The following is a 24,778-nucleotide window of genomic DNA, read 5'->3' on the forward strand; positions in this document are numbered from 1 at the left end:
GGCAAACCCTAGGCTCACGTGACCATATGACTTCAATTATTAGAGAAGACAGAGGAGCTGACAAGGCTACTCCTTCTAAAGATGAAACGTCTAGGTTTTCTTATCAAATGCCTTCACTAACAAATCTCATAATGCTGTAACTTCCTGTGGTTAGTTCCCTTTGGAAACCAGTGTGGGATTTTAATAAAATACACATGTAAATGCCGGGATCTGAGAGAGTCCAGAGATTGGCTAGCCATGGGGCAACAGGCAAATGTAAATAAAGAAAAGCCTGTTGACCTAGAGCCACATAAGGACACGTGTCATCAGCATCCCATACAATGCCTGTAATAAGTGTGCATCAAAGACACAAGATGTCTCTTTCTTTTTTTCACAAATACATTATTTCTATTTTATTTATACTGCCGATATACAGATAATGTACAGCTCTTCATATTATAGCACTTCTGCATACTGTGTCATTGCACAATAAAAAAGTGCCACCTTAAAAAATAGGAAGAAAAAAAAAATTAAAAGAAGAACTCGAATCAATGTGATTGAGGCTATATGGATAGTTGACTCTGCATTTCGTTTATAAAACCAAACAAAACAAGCACTTTTAATTCAGACCATCTGCATATCCCCTGCTTTATTGAGTTCTCCTGAAACGTACAGCCCATTGAGAACATGAACAACCCCCCCCCCCCAAAGTAATTTTAAGACCCGTCTATCCAGTGGTTCATCAACCAGTTAAAATGTCACAAGCCCTTAAATCATTAAAAGCTATAATGGGTTATCGATTATGTCCTCTGTTGGGTTGGATACGTGTTCTAGTGCAGTTTTCAAAGAACCTTTAGAAACACCACTTAAATCGTTATGATCTTTTTGTTTCATCTCGAAACAGACAGGTTCATTGAAAACAGATGACGGAGTAGAACCTCCACTGTTAGACAGAAGGTCTGAGAAGCCATTTCCATCCATCTGGTCATATGAGTAGCTGTGTATGATTAAGTGTTCATTGCGACAGGGCACCTGGGTTCGCCTATCAGTTTTAGATATTTGGTCCCCAAGCTGGTTGTCACTTAGATCTAACGAGTCCCTGTATGCAGTAGATTCACAGGATGGGGTCCTTCTTCGTAACATCATGCTGTTTTCTGATGCTTTGGTACGTGAAGCTGTTCCACCTTCATCCTCCATAGGAGGTTCTATAGAAATGCAAGGGGGACTCATCTTCTTCTTTCGACGAACTCCATTGATGTATTCAGGGTCAGACCGAATGAGAACAGAAGAGCAATGTTTGTCCTCCATGGATAGGTCAAAGCAGGAATCTCCATCATCAATGGAAGGGCAGATTTCAATTGAGTGCCTCCTTTGGTCTTCCCCCCAGCAGGGCTTAGCTAAGAATCCTTGAGTATCAACACTATAAAACTTCTTTAAGTCTTTGCCGCTGGACCCTGCCAGGCTGACTGTGCTATTGCAGTTCTTTAGTGATGGAGGAAGAGGAGGAGGAGATGAAGATTGGGAGATGAACGGAGATACAGAGTGACTTCTATTATTAGATGATCCTCTCCACCCCTTTGCTGAACTGTTTATGTGGCTGACTTCTTCATCAGCCAGGTCTGAGGACTCAAACATAGATTCCTCTGGGTTGCTGTTTCCACTACTGACACTCGAAGGCCGACTTGGAATACTGTGTTGGCTGTACACATGGTTGTGTGTGAGGACGCTGGAATGTCTGGGCTGGGGAGATAGCCTGGGTGAGGGCTGAGGGATTCCCTGCAGAGACACATTTAAGGAGCACAGCAAATTTGGAACTAAAGTAGTAACTGATGGAGTCCCCATCTGCAAACTCTCTGTAGATTCCACATCAAGGTCCTTGTCCTTATCACCGCCCTGATCAACTGAGTCCATATGTATAGCCTCCTGAAATTGAAGACAGAAAACATAATGTAATTGCAACCAAAAAAAACCCAATCTTTATAATTAATTAGGCTATCATGATGGGCTTCTATAAATAAAATATTAAAGTCTCACCTGTCTTCTCAGAGATCTGTTTAGACTTGGAGATCTTGAACATGCACGTGGTGGTGGAATTTTAGGCATGTCGGCAGGGTCCTGGTGGTTGCTAACAGAGGGCTGTGGCTGGCAATCCACTGGTACTTTCAGCAAGGAGTTGTTTTCCCCAGCCTGGGAGTGGAGAGAGGCAATCGACCCTAAAAAACAAGTAGAGGAAAATTTGGACTTGATCTTTAAAAGGCCACTATACTTTCAAATTGTCCAGCAGAATTGTACATTGTATTCAATATAGGTGATATATTTTGCTGGCATAGACTTACAGCAGGTATGCCCAACACATCTGATTGGTTGCCAATGGCTACAAGACCTGCACAAACTTATAATACTATTTAATCAAAGTCAAAAGAATAACCACAAATAAAATGTGCATTCAGGGTATAATAATAATAATAAAGAGTAGGGGGGACCAGGAATGAATTAAAAAAAAAAAAGGATTTCCCAGTTCACCTGATAAACCTGTGGCCCAAATGAATTTGCATTATGCTAAAAAGGGACACATAAAGATTTTGATGTTTAATGAAATGCCGTATCCTTGTTCTTGACACAAAAAGCATAGTCATATTGTTTTATTAATAGTGCTGTTGGATATTTACCATGTGGTGAACTATCTTCAGTGGTCTCCACTACTTGCAAAGGATAAGATGACTTTGCTGGTAGAACTGGCCGAAACATGTAACTGTCGTTAGGTAAGGAGAGCATCCTGGATACTGAGATCTTTTTGACAGCCAGTAGGTTTTCAGAACCTAATCCATCTCTCTTGTGGAAATCTCCATCCTGTAGACACAAAAAGGTGGAGACATAAAGCTTCCCTTATCTCTGAACTCCTGCATTCCATCCCAAGCCCATAGTTGGTACACAAGGTCCTACACAACCAACCACCTAGTTGCTACACAGAAAACCAAGGACCACACTCGATTACTCATGGATCTCAATATCTTCTCAAGATCTACCAATAGATACATTTTTCATGATGTTTTTAACCAGATATTTTCAGTTGCATGGGTCTCTGACTTCTTTAAGTGGTGGGCAGAAGGTTGCACAAGGGGGAGAAGTTAGGTGATCAACTGTTGAGTCATTAGCAGAAGCTATTTTCTTTAATGGGTAACCTGCGACTGGTATGATTATGGAACCATAAACTGTTGGTAGATCTTTAGAATGGATTTATATTGTTGTCAGGATCAAGGTATATGTTAGTACCCATGAAGCATTCAAGACAGACAGAAGCTAAAATACAAAGGGAAAGGCTTTGGAAAGACTTCGCTACACAGAGCACTACAGAGACAGAGCAGATTGCGTGGATTCACCTCATGCCCAAGGACGCAAGGCTGGATGGGAAGTGGCAGGGCCTGCTGTTGGTATATGGAGGAAGCAGGGACTGTGTTGTTCATCAGGGTTGTACCCTCCATTGACTCTGGGATCACTAAGGTCACATTCTCTTGGCACACTGCCCCCTTGGGTATAAAGTTAAGGAAACAATCATCAATCGAAAAGCTGAAGCCTTCTATGTCTTAGTCTGTCTTCTTGATCTGTAGTCTTTCACATCTATATAGAATATGTGTTTCTAAGTATCCAGAAATGCTTCATGTCTATGTGTTATCTTTTCTCAAAGAAGTAGACAGAAGGGCCAGAGATAAAAATTGCTTGCTGACACTTAGAACTTTTAGGGAAAGCACTAATTTTTTTAACAAGACAGCTGCTTTGGTGCCTAGTATATTTTCATTGTGTCGTGGTGGGTGATCATTCTTTTATTGCATGTAACCACCCCCACAGCCACCTAATAAGTGAAGATTATGGCTTTGTAATACAATTCTTATTCCTTTCAGAGCACAAAAACTTAATTGACATAACTTGGTGGGAGACAATCCATTGATTGCTCATCTGTATTATTTTATGCCCCTATGGACTGTGCTCACAGATCATTATCTATAGAAGGGATCTGTTTTTTGGTCCCCAGACAGCCCAAGAATTCTACAGAGTTTGGTGGTTGGACATTGTTTCAATGCAAGCTAACGTCAGGCCTAGTTCATAATTGGGCCTGCTTTATTCAATTCTTGGACTGGGTTTGGGTCAGTAGGTTTAAAGATTACAGAAGTAGATGCACCTTAAGCCAATCAATTGACTTATTAGGCTGCTGCAGACAATCAGCATGACTCATCTGCTTAAAAAATATAGTTTGAGAGAAAATAATATAATAATATAACAATGCAAATCTATTTAGAGCTACTGGAATACTTTGGGGGTTTATTGCCTTCTATTTCATGTAAGTGAACCTGAACAGAGCGATATATGGTCCACAATTTACCGTGGTTTGTTTCAGCAGCACAGGTAGCTCTGACTTTAATGGATCTTGTCCTCCCTCCATTCCCTTTCCACTTGAGGCTGGAGTACAACCACCACTCGCAGGCGTCAGTGCCCTGGACATCTCCATCTCAATCTCTGCATCCATCTCAGCATCTTCTTTGGCCTCTTTATTGCTCTCCTCCAGATGTTTCATGAGCACAGCCACAACCACATTGACCAAGACAAACTGGGCAATGAGCACGAAGGTTACGAAATAGACAGGAGAGATGAGGGGCAGGTAGCTGAGACAGTGCTTGTCATCGCTGTTGCACTCCCGTAGAGTGTCCTGAGTGGGGACAAAAGTTAATGACACTGTTATAATTGACATGGGCACTTGCTCCTGTACAACTGTTTTCTTTTAGCAAATGTGCAAAGTACAGGGTGCACGGACGCATGGATGAATTCTGGGGGAAAATGCAGCATTGAGGGTAAAAAACAAAGCAATTTATGCTCGGCACTTTGCACTTACATTGCACACATTGGGTGCAGAAGATCAGCATCATATTGCCCATCCCAGTCTTACACTTTCCTGCAGTCCATACACTTTCTAAACTTCATTTCATTCTTTGTCTTTTATAACCACAGTATTTGCATCTCCCTTCTTTGATTCCCATCCATGCACAGCAAAAATAATTGGCTGTGTCCGGGCAAAAATCACATTCATCAAAAATTGTTTGTCTTTCCAGTAAGTGCGAAAAACGAAATAAGCATTAAGGTAGAAAAGACCCATAAGGATGCACAAGAGCAAAGCCAGAAGCGGAGCATGACTGGAATGCCAAGTGGGCGGTGAGAACGTTTTCTTTGTCTAATCCAGAAACCTTTAAATGCTGAAATGGCAACAAGGCTTTAACTACTGGGAAAAAAAGCAGAACAACAAAGTCCAAACCAATGCAAAAATGAAATTTTTTTTGGAAGTCGAGCCAATACAGTTTAAGGGGAAATGCTGAAATGGGTTATTTGTTCACAAATGGTTAAGGCAATGAAAGGTACTAGATGAACGGCAAAGATATTAATGGGACAAAAGGCAAAGCAAGAGGACAAAAAAGTGTGCAGCTATAGTAATAAAAGGCCTTCAGATCGGCAGATGGAGTGGGACCTTCTGCGCTTCTTCTCCAGAGAAAAGGTTGGGTTTTACTTGAGTAGTAAACAGATTACAAATGTGTCCTAAAGCTCCTAATACATGGATAGTGGGTGAAATAAAGCTGATCTGATCATGACTAGATAACATAAACATTTTAGGAGTGGAATCTATAAGCAGCCTGATGCAGTGGATTGCCCAATAGGATTTACTCGCTTCCTGATAACTGTCTGACTAAGCTCAGGTCAGTTGTTGGTCAGTGATGCCATCACTTAAAGGTCAAAAAGTTCCTGAGTCAACAGGGGTGATGGAAAAGGCACCCAGTACCAGTCTGTCATATGCCCCTGAGAATGCCACCTTATTTTCAGGGCTCCACTGTGAGCTCTTCAGATATTTGGCTTTTCTTTCTCCTGGTGTATATATTTTACTATTACAGTGGCATCCATGTGTTTTATATCCCAACCCAAACAGAAACAATAAGTCTTTTTATTGGCTTTTTATAGTTTTCGGCAGCTGGTCAACTCCAGAATATGGGTTCGACCGAGCGCTGGGACAATGGTGTCTATGGCATCTGGTCAACGCCACAGCGTGAGTTAGACCGATCGCTGACTATTTCTTTCTGTGTTTTGTGTACAAATTCTAGCCAAATATTGCCTGGCTGCCATATAGCCTTTAAAACAGGGAATTACTTATAGAGGTATGTTAGTTGGCTTGGGCTAAAAAGCTCTTTGCTATTTCACTATAGCCCCTGAAGTACACCATGGTCTTATTACTCAGTCACATGTTTACTGGGGGACTTGATTTTAAATGCACTACACATTTAAAATGCTAATAGATAGGGGCACATTTACTTAGGGTCGAATATCGAGGTTTAATTAACCCACGATATTCAACTGTCGAAGTAAAATCCTTCCACTTGAATATCAAAGGATTTACCGCAATTGCTTCGATCAAACAATCGAAGGAAAAATCGTTCGTTCGAACGATTAAATCCTTCGAATCGAATGATTCAAAGGATTTTAATCCATCGATTGAACGACTTTCCTTCGATCAGAAAATTGTTAGGAAGCCTATGGGGACCTTCGCCATAGGCTAACATTGATGTTCGGTAGGTTTTAGGTGGCGAAGTACTTGGACGAAGTTTTTTCAAAGAGACAGTACTTCGACTTGATTTTAAATGCACCACAAACTTATAATGCTCACAAACAGTGTAGGACTCACGTACAATGAGGGGCCTTGACGTTGCAGGTGCGCTTACATATCTTGGCCAAAGTGTGGTACTAACACCTCATATTTTGTAATTATTTTTCAAAGGCAAACTAAGCGCTGGCAAATTTTTTCTTTCTTTTTGTGTACAAATATTCTCTTTTTGTCGTTTTCTGGTGAACTCCAGAATGTGGGTTAGACCGAGCGCTGGGACAATGGTGTCTACGGCAGCTGGTCAACGCCACAGCGTGAGTTGGAACTGACGATTTCTTTCTGTGTCTCATGCTAAAACAATAAGGCTTAGATTGAGCACTTGCAATGGATACATGGATAGTTAGTGCCACAGATATTTTGCTTGGCACTTTTTAACTGCCCTGATCCACCACTTGATGTCCTCATTTCCATATTTTCACCAACCCAAGAACTGCTGCTTTGTGGCACCCAGTGTATCTCCTTTATTTGGGTTTAGAAAGCTGCGGGTTCCACAGTCACTGAAACATAAACAGTAGGATTTCTAAACCATTTCCCTCAAATTGTTGCCAAATCACAACTAACAAGTCCCACAACACCCTTCAGGGGATTTATGTGGTTTAAATGATTAAACTGGATGTAAATGACTCAGATACCTAGCAGGCACAAGTTCAATATACAGAAATGCACAAGTCCTTATAATCATGTGTCTTTGGCCCGCTGCACATCAGCAAAACCTCACATGACTAATTAATTGGGTCTCCGTAATACATCTATGCCACGGGAATATCGATAACTGTAAATGAAGAATAATGCGTGGAGCCCTAAGGTTTATGCTTTCATTTGACCTATGCAAATATACAAACTGTAGCAAAAGAGAGTTTATTTCAAATTTATTCTCTCATAAAACAGATAAAGTATATAAGAACATTGAATGCAAAGGGCCCAGAAAGTCCCTTCTCTACATTTAATGTATGTCTATAGGGAAGTGGATTATTCTTTCCAATGCCTAAGGTAGTGGTTATCTGTCTTTTTTAGTTCAAGCCCCACTCGGAATTACAATCTTTGGCCAGGGCCCACTTGGTTCAATACAAGGTTACACCTATTGGAAAATATTGGTATATCAGATGATAAGACAAAGTTTGCAGAATATTTAGAACAGCAAAAAGGTTCTCACCCCAAATTTAAGGGTGGTGGCAGACAGGAATATTTGTTGCTGATTTTACATTTTAACCTGCCTAACTGCCAGTTGATCCAGAGGAAGGCAAAAAAACCCAATTGAAGCCTCTCCAAATTGCCTCAGAGGGGGAAAAATTCCTTCCTGACTCCAAAATGGCAATCAGACCAGTCCCTGGATCAACTTGTACTATGAGCTATCTCCCATAACCCTGTATTCCCTCACTTGCTAAACACCATCCAACCCCTTCTTATACCTATCTAATGTATCAGCCTGTACCACTGATTCAGGGAGACAATTCCACATCTTCACAGCTCTCACTGTAAAAAAAAACCCTTCCTCTTTCCACACATAACACTTCATTTTCTGAAGTCTCCTGAAGCTGCCTCACAAATAAACTTTAGGAGACTTGGGAAAGTGGAGCAAAGTGTATGTTTTACCACCAGTGACTTTCTTCATTGCTGGTAGGAAAGCATTTACGGGAGATATGTCCCCCATGAGTCTGACTGGAGTGTGTGTGGCTCACTAGGGCTGCTACCAAAGGGACCACCTATGGGGCCTCCGCCACTCATCCGCTTGTTCACCACCAGCCCTTCCCCCCCACTCGTGCACCTTAAACTTACTTTTTCCATGATGAGGCAGGGAGGGCAGCTAGGGAGTGTCGACAGATGGGAGCGGGGAGTGACAGTGGAGGTCAGGCATGGCCCACAAGGGCCCAGTCTGACCCTCGATCACCCTGTCTCCAATCACCGTACCTTATTTAATCTTCATGCTGGGTGTGCAGGTGTATCTAGGAGAGCAAATAAGCACTGTTCCAAAACACTCTCTCCCTAACCAGTCTTAAAGGAGAAGAAAAGCTACCAAATCAGTTTATTGCCAATAGATTAGCCACAATGGTCCAAGCTATAACACTATATTTATTCTACAGAATGCTTTACCATACCTGAGTAAACAGCTCTAGAAGCTGTCTGTTTGTTTAGGATAGCAGCTGCCATATTAGCTTGATGTGACATCACTTCCTGCCTGAGTCTCTCCCTGCTCACTCATAGCTCTGGGCTCAGATTACAGCAGGGGGGGGAGGGAGGGCTGAGCATGCTCAAGCCCTAGCCCTGGAGGTTTAAGATGAAAACAGGAAGTCTGATACAGAAGCCCATGAGTACACAATAGAAGGAAAGAAATGCTGTGTTTCTTTTGACAGAGGACTCAGAGCGGCATTACTTTAAGGGTTTACTGGTGTATTTATATAGACCTTTCTGATAAAGCTTGCTTAATTTTAGCCTATCCTTCTCCTTTAAGGCTGAACACCCCCTGCTCCAAGGCCACAGACAGTTCCCTTGCTGGCTATTGGAATTGTGTACTTTTAGGCCTTTCGAGCCTTATCAGCTATGTATAAGGTATAGGCTTATTTAAAGAGGATCTTCTTTTTAAAATGAACTTGTGATATGATATTGACATTATTATTCTAAGATCAACTTCAATCAAATACAGCTCTATCAACTCCATTGCATTGTTGGTGAGTTTTCCAAATTCTGACATCTGGTTTTGGGCTGAATCAGGGGCAGAACTGTGTTAATTTGGTGCAATGGGGAGTGACCAGGGAAGATTGTGGGCATCAAAACCTTTTAACTGCTTCCTTGCTATCTGGTCACTGGAACAAAATTTTTTTTTTTGTAATGATGGGAGGTGCTCAATGTGGGCCCTGCTGCAAACAAAAGGCCTTCTTAAATGAGAAACCAAAAAGGAACACTCCACTCCATGCATCTGCAAAAACGTGAAAAGCTTCTTTTATTTAGGCGAGATTTCAGAAAACGTTTCAGGGCAAGGCCCCTTCATCAAGTCTCAGCACTTGATGAAGGGGCCTTGCCCCGAAACGTTTGCTGAGATCTCACCTGAATAAAAGAAGCTTTTCACGTTTTTGCAGATGCATGGAGTGGAGGGTTCCTTTGTTCCCTTTTGGTTTCGCATTTAAGATTGTGGGCATGGCTCAGAATTATCTCCAGAAATGTTTTAAATGATAGGCTACTGACCCACAGCCATTCATATTAGGCTTCTTAAATTTTAGATTAGAGTAAAGCAGAATAGAAATAATCATTCATATTCAATGGCAACAGCTTTCATGGAATATGGGATCAGATTGTGTACACCCATACGTTAAACATGGCAGAAGAATGGCACTTGGGGTGGATAGTAACCACTGCTGCACAAGGAAATACACTGAGACAGGTACGTAGTAACTTACCTTCATAATGCCATTCCAGTTATCTCCTGTGGAGACGCGAAAGAGGGTCAGAAAAGCCATCCCAAAGTTCTCAAACGTTGCGTGCCGGCTGAGTCCCTCACAGGGATTCTCCTCATTGCACACTGCCAGAAAGAGAGACAGAACCATGCGTTGTTAGTTGCAATCTCAAGAAAATACTCCTAATATTACCTGCAAGTGAAATGAACATTTCAGGGCCCGAACCTTAAGTGGTTGAGGCAATGTGCCCAGTTTATATGGGAATTTGCAGTTGGAATAGTTTAGCTCGTGGAAAGACTTGGGAGTTATATTTAATAGGAGTGCAAAGAGGCCCTGGGCCGACAGAGAAGCAGCTGCAGGTCCAGTTGGGCAAGACATTACCAGTATTGCTCTTATAGCATACTGCGTATGCGCCAAAAGTCACGAAGTTTTCCGACCTTCGTGACTTTTGGCGCATGCGCAGTAGATTGTACCGGCGAAATGCTCCTACTGCGCATGCGCCGGTCAAAGCAGGAAGAAGATCGCGTGGAAGAAGATGGTGTCGGTGAACTCTGTAGACTGGACCTGCGCAGAAGGGTAAGTAACAAGTTAGGGGCATTTGCCCAGCGGGACGGGTAGGCCAGGGGGGAGGAGGGAGGGTGGGCAACACACGGAAGGGGGGGAGGGTTTTTGCGCCGACTAGGTTTCCTTCTCCTTTAACTAACCTAGTGCAGTTCTGTGCCACTGAAGGATCTCCAAAACTGGATCTGTTTCAGGTTTCCACTGACAAATCTACAAATCTACATTGCACTGCATTGGGGGGGGGGGATTCAAGGTCCAAATTCCAGGCCCAGACTGACAATTTGTAGAGTCAAGAGGGGCTTCTAGGAGATGGCAAGGGGGCTGTTTGGACATCTGTACTTGAAATATCAGTAGTCCAGATGTGCCAACTGCTGTTAGACAGTGACCCTGGAACTCCTGAAAACTCCTTCAGGTCGGATACTGACCTTAAATGATAAGTAATCCTTAAAATTAGTTAATGTAAAATTAATGAGGGTGCTATTCTAATCACCTTTGCAATTTACATTCATTATTTATTTTGTTTTAATTCCAAGATATTAAGGGATACAAGTACTGTTAACATGAATGAATTCTGTTACAACAGCGCCACCTGCTGGTCACTTTCAACCCATTCTGACCACCAAGTAGTCAAGGAAGTTGTCAGGAGAAAGAAAGAGGCTGCTCTGATGTTTTTCTGTTTAGAAACGATTTGAGAAAGGTTTCTATTTTTTTTTCCTAAGCAGAAGAACATCAGAGAAGCCTCTCTCTTCCTTGATGGTCAGACTGGTTTGAAAATGACCAGCAGGTGGCGCTGTTGTAACAAAGTTCATTCATATTAACAGTACATGTATCCAATAATATCTTGGAATTAAAACAAAATAAATAATGAATGTACATTGCAAAAGTGCTTAGAATAGTCCCCTCGTCAATTATTTTTATTTAAGGCTAATGCCACAAGAGTCTGTCTGCGTATAAATGCAGGTGGCGTAACAGCCTTGGCATAAGCCTATGGAAGCACTCTTGTACCTTATCTACATTACTCAATATGACTAAGGGGCCTGGTTCCACTGATGTTTGAAACCTTTGCCGCAATGCCATTGTACTCCACCTAGTGGCAGAACACAGAATACACTTAGAATTTTTTTATAATTTTATATAGTATGAAAGAATAAAAGTCATTCTAAATAGCATGAAGAAATATAATCAGTGATAAAAACAAATGTTATAATGTCCTTTTAAAGGAGAAGGAAAGGTTCAAACTAAGTAAGCCTTATCAGAAATGTCCACCAGTAACCCCTCAAAGTAGTACTGCTCTGTCAAAAGAAACACAGCATTTCTTTCCTTCTATTGTGTACTCATGGGCTTCTGTATCACACTTCCTGTTTTCAGCTTCGACCTCCAGGGCTAGGGCTTGAGCATGCTCAGTTTGCTCCTCTCCCCTTCCCTCCCTTCTCTGCTGTAATCTGAGCCCAGAGCTATAAGTGAGCAGGGAGAAACTCAGGCAGGAAGTGATGTCACACCAAGCTAATACTGCAGCTGCTATCCTAAACAGAGAGCTTCTAGAGCTTTTTACTCAGGTATGGTAAAACATTCTAGAGAATAAATATAGCATTCTAGCTTGCACTATTACAGCTAATCTATTGGCAATAAAATGCCTCCATAGCTTTCCTTCTCCTTTAAGTTCTGTACACTTATACAAACATTTTAAAGGTGTGCTTGCAAATCTTGCCATTGGCCTCTGCTCAAAGAACAAACTGTTTTAAAATTACAACTGTTGTTTTAAACATATCCCGTTCCTGATTTTCAAGCTCTGTGACCGGCTGAGACTAGGGCGAAGACTGTAAAGAACTGCAGGGGTGACAATCACAATGTACGGTGACGTCACTAGCGTGCAAGTGGTTCCAAAAAGAACTCAAGGGTTAATTAAGTTCTGATTGTTCCGCCACTTTGAGAATGTCACGTGCTTAATTCCTGGCCTGTTAGTGACTCTTGGGGATTAAAGATGCAGGCATTTGGCCCAAATGGATTTATACATTTTCACGACACTTGCTGTGAGTCAGCAGCTGAAAGGGATCTGACAGGTTAGAAGTCGCATGCAATAAAACTGAAAATGAGCAGATGTGCTTTCCAATCCTTTAAGAACCCAGGAATGTTGCCGAATGTTTCCTGACAGAGTTGAACCCCAGCCAGGCTATCTGGTAAAGCTTTGTAAGACTATTTTTATTCCTTTACTTTCCTCTTTTAAAGTTGCCACAGCAAGAAGGCATCCAAGATCCCATCAACACTGAACTTACCGAGCTTTCCGAACAGTTCCACTCCCAGGGCCGCGTAGATGAAGAACAGGAGCATGAAGAGCAGGCCGAGGTTGCCGACCTGCCAACAGACAAAACGAGAGGAACATCAGGGCCGTGCACTACTTTACTGAAGCAGGCCACACAGACAATATTCTGGGCAAAGCCTCAATAGAGCTTTTTTCTTGAAAGGTTTCATTTTAAAATATATTATAAATTACAGAGAATGCATGATACATCTTTAGTCTGGATTTACTGAGCTTGAAATTCAACCCCACCAAATCTAGAATTTAAGAGCACAACTTTTGCTTCTTAGTTTAAGGAGTGGTAGAAAATTATTCTTTATTTAGCATAAATATTAAAAAGTAGGCATACAGACCAAATGATGTTCCGCCTTACGCGTTTCGTGCGCACCAGCACTTATTCATAGGCATGCCTATGAATAAGTGCCGGTGGGAACGAAACGCGTAAAGGTGGCCATACACGGGCCGATAAAAGCTGCCGACAGACTGAGTCGGCAGCTTATTGGCCCGTGTATGGGGCCCCCCGACGGGCTTCCCCGATCGAGAATCCCGTCGGATCTGTTCATTGATATGGTCCCGCGATCCGACCGCCCGTTACAATTTGTTAGGATCTGATCATTGGGCCCTAGGGCCCACGATCGGATCAGCCCGATATTTCCCACCTTAAGGTGGGCATATCGGGGAGAGATCCGCTCGTTTGGTGACATCGCCAAACGAGCGGATCTCTCTGTGTATGGCCACCTTAAGGCTAAATAAAGAATCATTTTTTAAACTTTGAAAGAATGTTTTGGAATATATTTTTGGACTTGATATTTGTGCCCTTTTGAGCTGGGGGCTATATTCCAATGTTTTTGGCCCTTTTTAACAGGCCCTTATAGACTGCAGCGGTTGGTCAGTAATTAAGGAGTGGTAGAACCTTATTAACCACTGGGGAAGGGTGGGAGGCTCAATGTCGGGCTTCCTCAGGCCAGGAGCCTGCTGTTGGGGTCTTAGTCTCACAACACTTACATGTAGAGTGTGCTAAATAAAGCATCATATAGATCTGATGGCTAAAGGCTCCCATACACGGGCCAATAAAAGCTGCCGACAGACCGAGTGGGCAGCATATTGGCCCGTGTGTGGGGCCCTCCGACGGGCTTCCCAGATCGATATCTGGCTGAAAGATCGTGTAGGGTTAAAAATCTGCTCGTCTATTCGGTCCCGCAATCCGACCTCCCGTACTACCTCCATTCTGATCCAAACATTGGGCCCTAGGGCTCACAATCGGATCAGCCCAATATCGCCCACCTGAATGTGGGCATATTTGGTAGAGATTCGTTCATTTGGCGAAATCGCCAAACAAATGGATCTCCCTGTGTATGGCCACCTTTAGGCACACAAGGGCTGTGGCCCACCTGGAGATCCTATGGCACTCTGGTTGGCTAGTCTGACTCGGAGGAGGCTCAGGCCTTGAAGTTTTTGTTGAAGTACAACAGGGCTAAAATCAGACATATTACAGATGTAAAGTGTACTTTTTTGCCTCAATCTCCACCACCACTTAACATAGTCCTGGTTTAACCCTCATAAGACAAAATCCCTTATGCCGGTCTTTAAGGAATTCAGATGCTGATGAACGATGTTATCAGTTACAACTGGTAAATAGTGATCTCACTTATATGATATGACTCATCGACACTCGTTATTGTAAGAAATAATTTACCCCATACAGTAAGTGAGTTGCATAGCTTGGTCTGTGACCTATTTTACAAAAGGGGATGCATTTTCCCTTTTTTGGGGAACTTTCACAGTCATCATTTATTGAGTACCAACAAGTTATGCAGTTCAGATGTTTGCTTTCTAATAGGAGATAACTGCTGATTGGTTGCTTCAGCTGGAGCACCACATTAAGGCATGTATTCCTGTACACAAGTGTTTATAATTATGTGAGACAAAATAGTCTTCATTGTGAACTTGCGACATGTCTACTAGGCAGTGACATAGAGCATGATTACCGGGGTCAGGCTTTATATTACACATATTTTTTGGGTGACGTTCACTAGGCTAAGTTTTTGGCCATCATCCCAGGAAGCAAAAATGAAGTGGGGACTATAATTAAAATGTAACAATTGGAAGAAGGGAGCCAAGAAAGATGAACGGTTGCCAAGTGACAGCCAATTCCATGTCCTTAAAGTCAAGTTTCTGAGTCCCAATGACTCTCTCTATTAAACCCTTGAGAGTGAAGGGCAGCTGCTGCTGTCAGATCTTTTCTTAATGAGAAGAGTGTGAGGGAGGCAGCCATTTATTAATTTCAAGTCATTTCATATGCACTGAGAGATGCCACTGAGATGAGCTTTACCGCTGTACTGCTGCCCAGTTCCAGGACATCTCAAGGACTCAGAGAAAAGGCATCAGAACCGGAAGCCACAAAGTAGCTCTCTGTCAGTGCAACGGGCGACCTAGAATCCTCCTCCAAAGTACTTTGTATCAGTCCGGTCTAAAGCTGGCCATAGATGTTGAGATTTTTAAAAGATCAGATCCTGATCGTGAGACCACGATCTTCTCGGAACGATCGTACGAATTTACCATCAACTGAAAAGACCAATTTGCCAGGAAAACAAAGGGGAGCTGCCTGCTTGACCCTGTAAACATAGATAGATTGCACTGGGACCGACCTGACCGATCAATTTCCTGAGAGATGTCGGCCGAAAAATCGTAAGATGTACGATCGTTCGAATCCCACTAACCGCACGATAATTTCGAAGGATTGGTCGGACTTCCCTAAAATCGGTCGTTCGGCAAGAAGAATCGTCGCGTCTATGGGGAGCTTTACACAGCTGGGAGATACGTGTAGCTGCTCAGATACATTTGTCTGGGCTTGAATAGTTGGGCTGGATGTATATTTTAATAACCTGAAACCATTTTCTGTTAGTTTGGGTATCAGGACTACATCTGAAGAACAAAGCCCATGGTTCAATGAGAGAAGATTAAAGATACAACTTGTCCCACCTGTGATCTTCTGTTAAATTGCAGGCGTCCTCCTTAAGTTGTAGTACAGAACAGCTGTAATAGGGGGACATCCAAGGCATTACCAGGCTATTACTTTAAGTGCCTAAAAGCTACCCAGCCTTCACCTGTGACATTTTATAGTCAAATGGCATTGTCTCAAGTTGGGTGCCTGGGCTAATAGGCCATATCCAGGTATTAAAATAAGCGTCAACGCCTCACCTTCTGCCTTCCACAGCCAGTTATCTAATATCTTGCTCAACTTCTGTCTATCTATTATTAATTTCTGAGTTGCATGGAAAATGTTTCTCCAGAAAGCACTGGAAAGACAATGGTGTTCTTTGTGTTCTTTATTCGCCATACCAAAACTTGAATAAGGTTGGTAAAGCCTTAACTGGAATTCTAGAATTTTGGGTGGTAGAATAAAAGTATTATTCTACCACCCAAAATTCTGGAATGCCAAATAAGCCACTACCAGCCCTGTTCCCCCAAAAAGAAGCATGTCAGTTGTCACCTGAAGGCCATGTTTTAAGAGATAAACCAAATAAACGACAGGCTTCCATCCCATCCAATGTCCTTCCCACCCAGTTGTGAGCATGTCATCACCACATTCCTTTCAGTAGATCCCATGGAACACAGTCAATGGTTTCTGCACTCCTAGTGGTTAATGCTAGAGGTGGAAACTGGTATCATGGGAGCATGTTTCAGAACATTTTGTTTCTCCCATCTCAGAATTATTTCTGCATCAGTGGTCCACACCACAGCATTTGAGTCAGTTGAGCACACAATACCAGTGGCTCCCAGGGAGGCTTGTTAGGAATCATTTTTCAGAAGCCGCAAAAGAAACAGTCTGTTCTGAGGGTAGGAGAACCTAAGCCCAGTGTTTCTCTCCCGTTGCCTCCAGTTCAGCTGACAGAACTCAAAGATACACAACAAGTCCTTGAATTAACCAGACTTGACATGTACAGGTTCCTTATGTATATATGCACCTGCTTAGAATTTCCTCTCACCTTCTTGATACCCTTCGAATACCATTGAAATCAAACTTGTTTTTCTTTCTAAATTTAAATATTGTGATATATTGTTTACCTCCTCTATTTCTTCTATTTCGTTGTTTGCAAAGAGATGCAGTACATTTTGAGATCAGTAAGGTTAAGGACAGTGTGGAGTAACTGGATGCAAACAAAATTTCGCCTGGCATGGATTTGCAGTTAAATTCCATGTTTTGTCAGCAGCATTTATTTTCCGTGAAACTACAGCAAATTTCCTGGAAAAATTAAAAAAGGGCAAAAAACCCTGCCCTTTGACCAATACATTTTATGTGAAAAAAAAAAGTAAAAAAGACTATTGAATTCTATCTATTTGAATGAAAAAAAAAAAACTATTGACCAATGTATTTTGCACAAAAATATCCCATTGATTTCAAAGCCTTTCACAAATTTTTGCTATTTTTATTATGTTTCCACTATTTCAGGAATTTTTCCACAAACTGGAATGGGACAGATTCACTCATCACTAACGGAGGGGAGGGGGTCATTCTTCGACTTTATAGAGCACTTGTAAGGCCCCATCTAGAATATGCCGTACAGTTTTGGTCTCCGTCACTCAAACAGGACATTATTGTATTAGAGAGGGTACAGAGAAGGGCAACTAAGCTGGTGAAAGATATGGAAAATCTTAGCTATGAGGAAAGACTGGCCAATTGGAGAAGAGGCGCTTAAGGGGTGATATGATAACTATGTTAATATTCGGAAGGGGTTTTGTTACAGTGAGAGCTGTGAAGATGTGGAATTGTCTCCCTGAATCAGTGGTACAGGCTGATACATTAGATAGCTTTAAGAAGGGGTTGGATGGTGTTTAGCAAGTGAGGGAATACAGGGTTATGGGAGATAGCTCATAGTACAAGCTGATCCAGCGACTGGTCCCATTGCCATTTTGGAGTCAGGAAGGAATCTTTTCCCCCTCTGACCCAAATTGGAGAGGCTTCAGATGGGTTTTTTTTTTTTTTGCCTTCCTCTGGATCAACTGGCAGTTAGGCAGATTAAAGAAAACAAAAAACTAAAAGGTTGAACTTGATGGACGTGTGCTTTTTTTCAACCTTACTTACAATGTTACTATGCTACTATGTATCACTGTGCCATCAATTAATTTAATGTTCAATGTTGCAGACATCAACAGAATTGGACCAAAGTGCTGTAAGAATGACTGCTCAAGATTCTCACAGGAAACAATTCTTTATTTTGTCCCTTTTTACCCAACTAGTAGGATCCAATTGTAGTCTTTGACTAAGAGGACCATCTGATGATAGCTTTTTGTATTTATACAGCCTAAGGACACAAGTGAAGATTCGGGGAGATTAATTGTCTAGCGACAAATCTCTGCTTCTTTGGGCGACTAATCTCCCCGAACTGCCTTCCCGCCGGCTAGAATGTAAATTGTCGCCTGGATGGCACTCGGAGTGCTTTGTTTTCCGAAGTCGTCCGAAGTTTCCTCGTGAGGAAAAATTAAGCACTCCAAGTGCGGGAAGGCAGTTTGGGGAGATTAGTCGTCCCGAAGAAGAGAAGATTTGTCGTTGGGCGACTAATCTCCCCGAATCTTCGTGTGTGTGTCTCTGTCCTAACAGACCCCAATAGGAAATGATGGCTTCCTCAGTTCCAGTAGCAATGGAGACTTCAAAATTCAGTTAAGGAAATATGGGTGGCATACAGTTCCTGGATCAATAATGACCAATAATAATGGTACTAGTAAAGGTGAATACATGTTTATTCTATTAATAATCTTGATACATTCTCAAAGTTTTTGGCTTCATTTTAGTCAGTTAAGAAACGTTCCCCCGTATGTACTAAAGGGCACTAAGTTTGCCCAGGAGCAGTAACCCATAGCAACCAATAAGATGTTTGCTTTTAAAATGTTGACCAGTAAATGCTACCTGCTTATTGGTTGCTATGGGTTACTGCACCTGGGCATACTTATTGCCTTTTATTACATAACCCCATACATGTACTTCATAATACCTCCAACACAACTACCCATTGTAAGGAGAACTGCTGTAGAAGAAGACAGGGCTTGCTCTTCCTTCCTTGCCACTCAAGAGAATTGGCTTTGCTTTGTAAAACAGCAAAAGGATAACTCAGTAACCTTGTCTCTGTCCCCAGAGCAGACTCTAGGGAATCTGGAATTCCATAGCAAATCCTGAACTACATTAGCCAATGGATCGATAGAGGACACACGGTTCAAAGCTCTTCATAACATTTCACACTCAACTGGAATAAACCCGGGATGAATTATGCAGTCACTGCTATTCTGTACACAAATGTCAAATGCAGAAAACATGTTTCGACCGCATAAAGAGAAAATGTACAAATAGAAAAATATACAAATAGTCATTAGACATTTGTATAAAAGAGAACGATCCTCATTATCATCATCATCAGAGAGGACCATGAACATGATTAAAACTGCATAAATGGAGAGTATTAAAGGCTTAGATGACATGGCCGAACCACCACATCTATAATTCAGACCAGCTCCATCTTGTTAATCAACGCACTCTGCTTTTAGTCTGCGGCTGAATAAAAAATATGCACTTGGAATGTGTCATTCGAGGAATATTAATGGCTTTCATGTGCACTTACATATTCAACATTTCCTTCTGTGGTGATAGATACAGGGGGGAGAAGTGCCTTTGCCGATGGAATGGGTGAAGTTTTAGGAACATTTTTGTTACCAAAAGGAATTTGGCTCAAACCCAAGTGCTGACAAGTTCCTTGTGTGCATTTCTGATAGGAATAATGGAATTCCAATGAGACGTAGAAATGCAGAATTTGTCGTCAGATAAGAGCTGCTTGGCCCATGTAGGCTGCACTACTCATTGAACTAGAATTTCAAGCACTTTAATTTGTATCCGCTTCAGGACACCTCATGCCCATTTAGGAGTTTGGAAACGAAGTCCCCGTATACTCATTAATCCCGCTAATAATGCACCCACCAATGATTCCACAAACTAATGTTTTTATTGAGCCTATGCCAAGAGTTTTTTCTGTGGTGAGTTCTAATCTCACATTTTGATAAATCTGCCCCTTAGTAAAGGTCATAAACACCAAACTTTGCTTATTTCACAGTTTAGTTGACCAGAACCAGCTGGCCAGCTCTTCTGCAAAGAGTCTAAAGTTTACTACAGAGCTGTGCCTTCTAAATAAAGACAGAAGCGCATTAAGAGCATCTTGGGTTCTGGAATGTTCTTATGACATGGTGCCCCGTCCCCCAAAAAGATGATTTTTAGGGTGTCTGAATTACATTGTTTACACTGCAAATTTGTCACTCTACCATATAAAATATAATTCCTGAACCAACAAGGGCATTTTTTTAGCCATAATATTAGTTTGTGCAGGCAGGTCATTTTGCCTGATCCTCTGCTTTCAGAATGAGCAGGCACTTCATGATGGAACTGCTTTCAGACAGTTTATTGTTTCTCCTACTCAATGTAACTGAAGGAGTTGCAGTGGGACTTGGATTTTTACTACTGAGAGCTGTTCTTATATGTAACAGGGAGCTGTTATCTTGTGTCAGGGAGCTGTTATCTTGTTACATTCCCACTGTTGTGTTGATAGACTGCTGTGGGGAAAGGAAGGGGATAACATTACTCTAAATGTGGCCATAGACGTGCAGATTTGCCTCTAAATCGGACAAACGATCATTTGGTGCCATCTCCCGACCTGCCACTAACCATGCAGATCAAATAAAGTAGTAAAAGAACAGATCAGATGATGTTCTGCCCCTGACAGCAATCTTACGAAAGATAGGTCCGACAAAAGCTGGTGACAGTCTCCTACTGATATTGTCAGATTGGCAATACATGCAGAGATATTATCGGTAGCCAACAGAAATTGTCTGAACGACCGATCGCCATGGCACGAAAGATGTCGGGACACACTACACACGGCCCAAAAATTGTACAATCAAATCTTTGCGTCTACGGCCAGCTTTACTTGCAGTTTAGCACAAAAGAGTGACTGAAGTTTATCAGAGCACAAGTCACATGACTGAGAACACCTGGGAAACTGAAAACTAGAAACTGTCTAGCCCCATGTCAGATTTCAAAATTAAATCTAAAAAAATATGTTAGCTCTTTTGAAAAATGGATAGAACCAGTGGCATAACTACTGGGGGTGCAGGGGGTGCAATTGGGCCAGGGCCCACACCCCCATAGGGCCCCCCGGCAGTCACGCAACCACTGGAGTCGGCTGCAGCCACACGGACGAGGGTGGGGCCCGGCTGCACGGCCCGCACCAGGGCCCGCCCCCACCTAGTTCCGTCACTGGATAGAACAGTATCCCACTCTCTCTTGAACAGTCATTACGACACAAGCATCCCGGCATATTGGTGCCACATTATCAAATGTCTCTAAATGAGATCCCCTGTGCTAGAGCGGAAGTGCACTGGTCAGACAGGAGGTTAACTAATAGGAGATTTCTGGAGATCTCAGCTATTACTCACCAGAGCCTCCCGATATTTAAGCTTGTTTAGCCTTGTGGCTTTGGGTCCTAGGTGGCTGCAAAAATCACCTATATTAAAATCAACCCCTGTATAAAGAAGGTTCTGGTAACGGGAGAATATATCCATAGGAAACACAAAGGGTTATGTGTGACGTCCAAGAAGCGAGTGCTGGTAGGACGTGTTTACTCCATATAGATGTAATCTGGCCAGTGTTTTGTTCTTGCAAAGAACCGAGACCCTAAATGGGAGTTTATACAAAACAGTCTTAACTTAATGGAATTACGTCTTTAGAGGATCTAAAAATAAGAAGTCAGAGGAAGGGAGGGTTATCTGCCTCCCTCCAAATGTTGAATTTCATCACAAGCTTGTCTGTGGCTCAATGAAATTGGCTAAACATTTTAAATGTATTTGAGTGTCATTCCTGCTGTTACTCAAGAAAGTGTTACATGGCGATGCCGAGCTGGGGAGCTAGAGCACCAATGAAAATGGAGATAAATGGAGTGCAGGTGATTTTGTACTGACTAACCACTTGGATGACATAAATCATATCTACAAAACAGCTTTAAAGTAATAAAACTACAGAATGTCTTTAGATGGCCTTAAACAAGAAACAGACACCAAGATATAAATCCCTCAAAATTCAGGAATCTAGGAATGCTCCATATATATAGCAATTTTTGGAGTCCATGAATTAGATCTGTTATTTTTGACTTTTATTGGACATCCTTAAAATGATTCTGGGTTCAAGGTTTACCATGTAGCCTTGAATATATTATGTCTCCTGGAAATTGGTTAAAATGGAGTTGTCTACACTGCTATAACTACAGCATGTGGCACACTTAACCCTTGAATAGTTCAGAGTCATATTCAAGATCAACGGTGGCTGATATAGGAAGAAGCTAATTCCTAGGCTGGCATCCAAATGCCTCATCCAACATCTACAGCTACATTGTGCCTACAAAGTCATTAATGAACAAATTAAATACAACTGGACCCAATATAGTAGCTTGAGGCACCCACTAAGAAATTTCTCCAGCAGCAGCACTGACAGCCACCCTCTGTATGATGATGACTGTGAAGGGATAATCTCTTTAGTACTCGGTTCTCAGGTAGAGAACCAAGCCTTTGCGGCCCACCTCCAACACCTCCAAAGTAAAGTCTCACGTACAGCTTTCTTGGCTCTACTGTTTCCACTGGAGAAACCTCAAGGTTTTTTTTTAAAAGTCAAACGGGGGGAATGCCAAAAATGAGTTAGTACTGAGTACAAATGTTGAGTATCTCTTTGATGCTACCTTCATTTGAGATCTAAGAGGAATTCTTCAAATTACCTGAGGTAAGGCTTGCACAACAGTATCCAACAAAGCTCTCATCCCGGTGGCCATTTTCAGGAGCTTTAACACTGTAAAGGAAAATAAAGATCTGTTACCCAAAAGATCACACACTCTACACACAACAGAAATCAAAGCAGTGATCCATAGCAAGCAATCAGAATTTAATTCAAGTCCAATTAGTGCTTGAACCCTCACCCCAAGGGGTATACATATATAAAACAAGCTTATTCAACCTGCCAACTCCCAGCATCCCACCAAAGCTGTAAATGAGCCAAAGTCATTGGGGCATGGCCAACCAGCCAACCCCAACAGGGACCTGAAAGGCACTCTTCATAGAACACGAAACTCCCTAGGTTTTCTAAACATCTACACAAAGAAATCCCCAATACTATACTTACATAGGGATTCTGTTATTCAGCAAGAACAGCCCCCTAAATTGCTGTCATATGAAAACAGCACTGCATGAATGCTTGATTGAACAGTAGGCCTTTAATTTTCTGTAGCTGCTTCAAGCTCAGCTTGTATCAATGATAAAAATTATAGGTCTGACACTTGCTTACCTCGAGCAATCCTCAGCACCCTCATGATACGTATAATAGTTGGATTGATGGGAAGTGAGGCGTTAATCTCAATCTCCTCTAATGTGATTCCCATGATGGAGAGCAAAACTATGGCCAAGTCCAGTTGGTTCCACCTACAAGACAACATGAACCAAAGTTTAAATTATGAACCAGTTGTGCATAATAAGAGTGTAGCCAACCAAAATCTAATGAAGGATTGCAGGGTTGCCATGTCTTCTCTAATTAGCAGATCATTTAGAGGCTTGCTGTAAGCCTGTGTATCCATGTAGTAAGTATCTAATATCCTCATATTGAAATTTAAGGATATAAACAATGAATTGAGTTTTCATGATCAGCATCTGGCCTGTGGCCCAATGAATGGAGACACAGAAATGAAGCCTGTAGGTTGGATACAGTGTATGTGTATGGCCACCTTCAAGGAAATTTAAAGTCAAATATTAGCCCCCCCCCCACAGCAAATAAACACCCCCAGTATAGACCTGCCTCCTGTACTAATCTTGAAAATGCAGAGATGCATAGCCGCCCATCCTCTACTTATGGCAGTGATCACTGACCAGGAGCATAGTTTACTGTCTTCAGCTGCACATTGTTGATCACCACCAGAGAGTAGAAGACTGTGAACCCTCTGTGAAACTCGTTTTGAGTTTGACTTTTGGGGAGGGGGGCAGTAATAATATTGACTCTAGATCTCTTTCAAAGCCTGGTGTGAGAAACCAGAACGGAAGAGCAGCAGAGAAGTAGGTCTGACCAAAGTAGTTTCATCCACAGGTCCAGAGGCCAGGACAGACAGGCTTCTTCCTGCCTCATGGTGCTGGATCAAGTTTGTTTGGTGATCTTGTTCCGACTCCAGCCTTGTTCCTGTTTCTGTCTGGTACCTACACCCCGTATCCTTGCTCCTGTTCCTTCTTTCTTTCCTTCTATTGTGTACACATGGTCTTCTGTATCAGACTCCTGTTTTCAGCTTAAACCTCCAGGGCTAGGGCTTGAGCATGCTCAGTTTGCTCCTCTCTCCCTCCCTTTTCCCCCTCCCTCCTCCACTCTCTGCTGTAATCTGAGCCCAGAGCTATACGTGAGCAGGGAGAGGCTCAGGCAGGAAGTGATGTCATACCAAGCTAATATGGCAGCTGTATCCTAAACAAACAGAGAGAGCTTCTAGAGCTGTTAACTCAGGTAAAGCATTCTAGAGAATAAATATAGTGTTATAGCTTGCACTATTGTGGCTAATCTATTGGCAATAAACTTCTTTGGTAGCTTTCCTTCTCCTTAAATTTACTATTTATTTCATTAAATCACAGGGCTTCAGTTTTCTTCTGCATTCAATCTATCTTGCAACATGCATAACCTGGGTTTACTCAGTACACAGGCTGCCTCCTTCCAATCCCATACCTGAGGTTGTTCCCGACACCTGTTTGGAGATTTTGCGAAAATCTTCAGTAGCAGTTACATTTACAAATAACTCTAGAACCAACACA

At 42.1% G+C, this 24,778-nt stretch overlaps 1 protein-coding gene across 3 annotated transcripts in view; it reads right to left on the reverse strand.

The window, feature by feature from the left end:
* Nucleotides 1–364: 364 nt before the first annotated feature.
* The window catches only part of cacna1h.L (calcium channel, voltage-dependent, T type, alpha 1H subunit L homeolog), a 301,235-nt gene continuing 276,821 nt past the window's right edge, over nucleotides 365–24,778 (reverse strand). For 2 of the 3 annotated variants that reach the window (XM_018236589.2, XM_041576395.1), the window contains exons 28-36: nucleotides 23,286–23,419; nucleotides 22,723–22,793; nucleotides 12,897–12,975; nucleotides 10,066–10,187; nucleotides 4,358–4,681; nucleotides 3,360–3,506; nucleotides 2,649–2,829; nucleotides 2,014–2,192; nucleotides 365–1,902 (exon numbers count right to left, since the gene is read on the reverse strand). In XM_018236589.2, the coding sequence (XP_018092078.2) occupies nucleotides 763–1,902; nucleotides 2,014–2,192; nucleotides 2,649–2,829; nucleotides 3,360–3,506; nucleotides 4,358–4,681; nucleotides 10,066–10,187; nucleotides 12,897–12,975; nucleotides 22,723–22,793; nucleotides 23,286–23,419 (2,377 nt within the window). In that variant the 3' untranslated portion in view covers nucleotides 365–762. The remainder of the gene's footprint in view (nucleotides 1,903–2,013; nucleotides 2,193–2,648; nucleotides 2,830–3,359; nucleotides 3,507–4,357; nucleotides 4,682–10,065; nucleotides 10,188–12,896; nucleotides 12,976–22,722; nucleotides 22,794–23,285; nucleotides 23,420–24,778) is intronic. The other variant, XM_041576396.1, reaches the window with a different exon arrangement.

This window comes from Xenopus laevis, chromosome 9_10L (assembly GCF_017654675.1).
Source record: "Xenopus laevis strain J_2021 chromosome 9_10L, Xenopus_laevis_v10.1, whole genome shotgun sequence".
Taxonomy (NCBI): Eukaryota; Metazoa; Chordata; class Amphibia; order Anura; family Pipidae; genus Xenopus; species Xenopus laevis.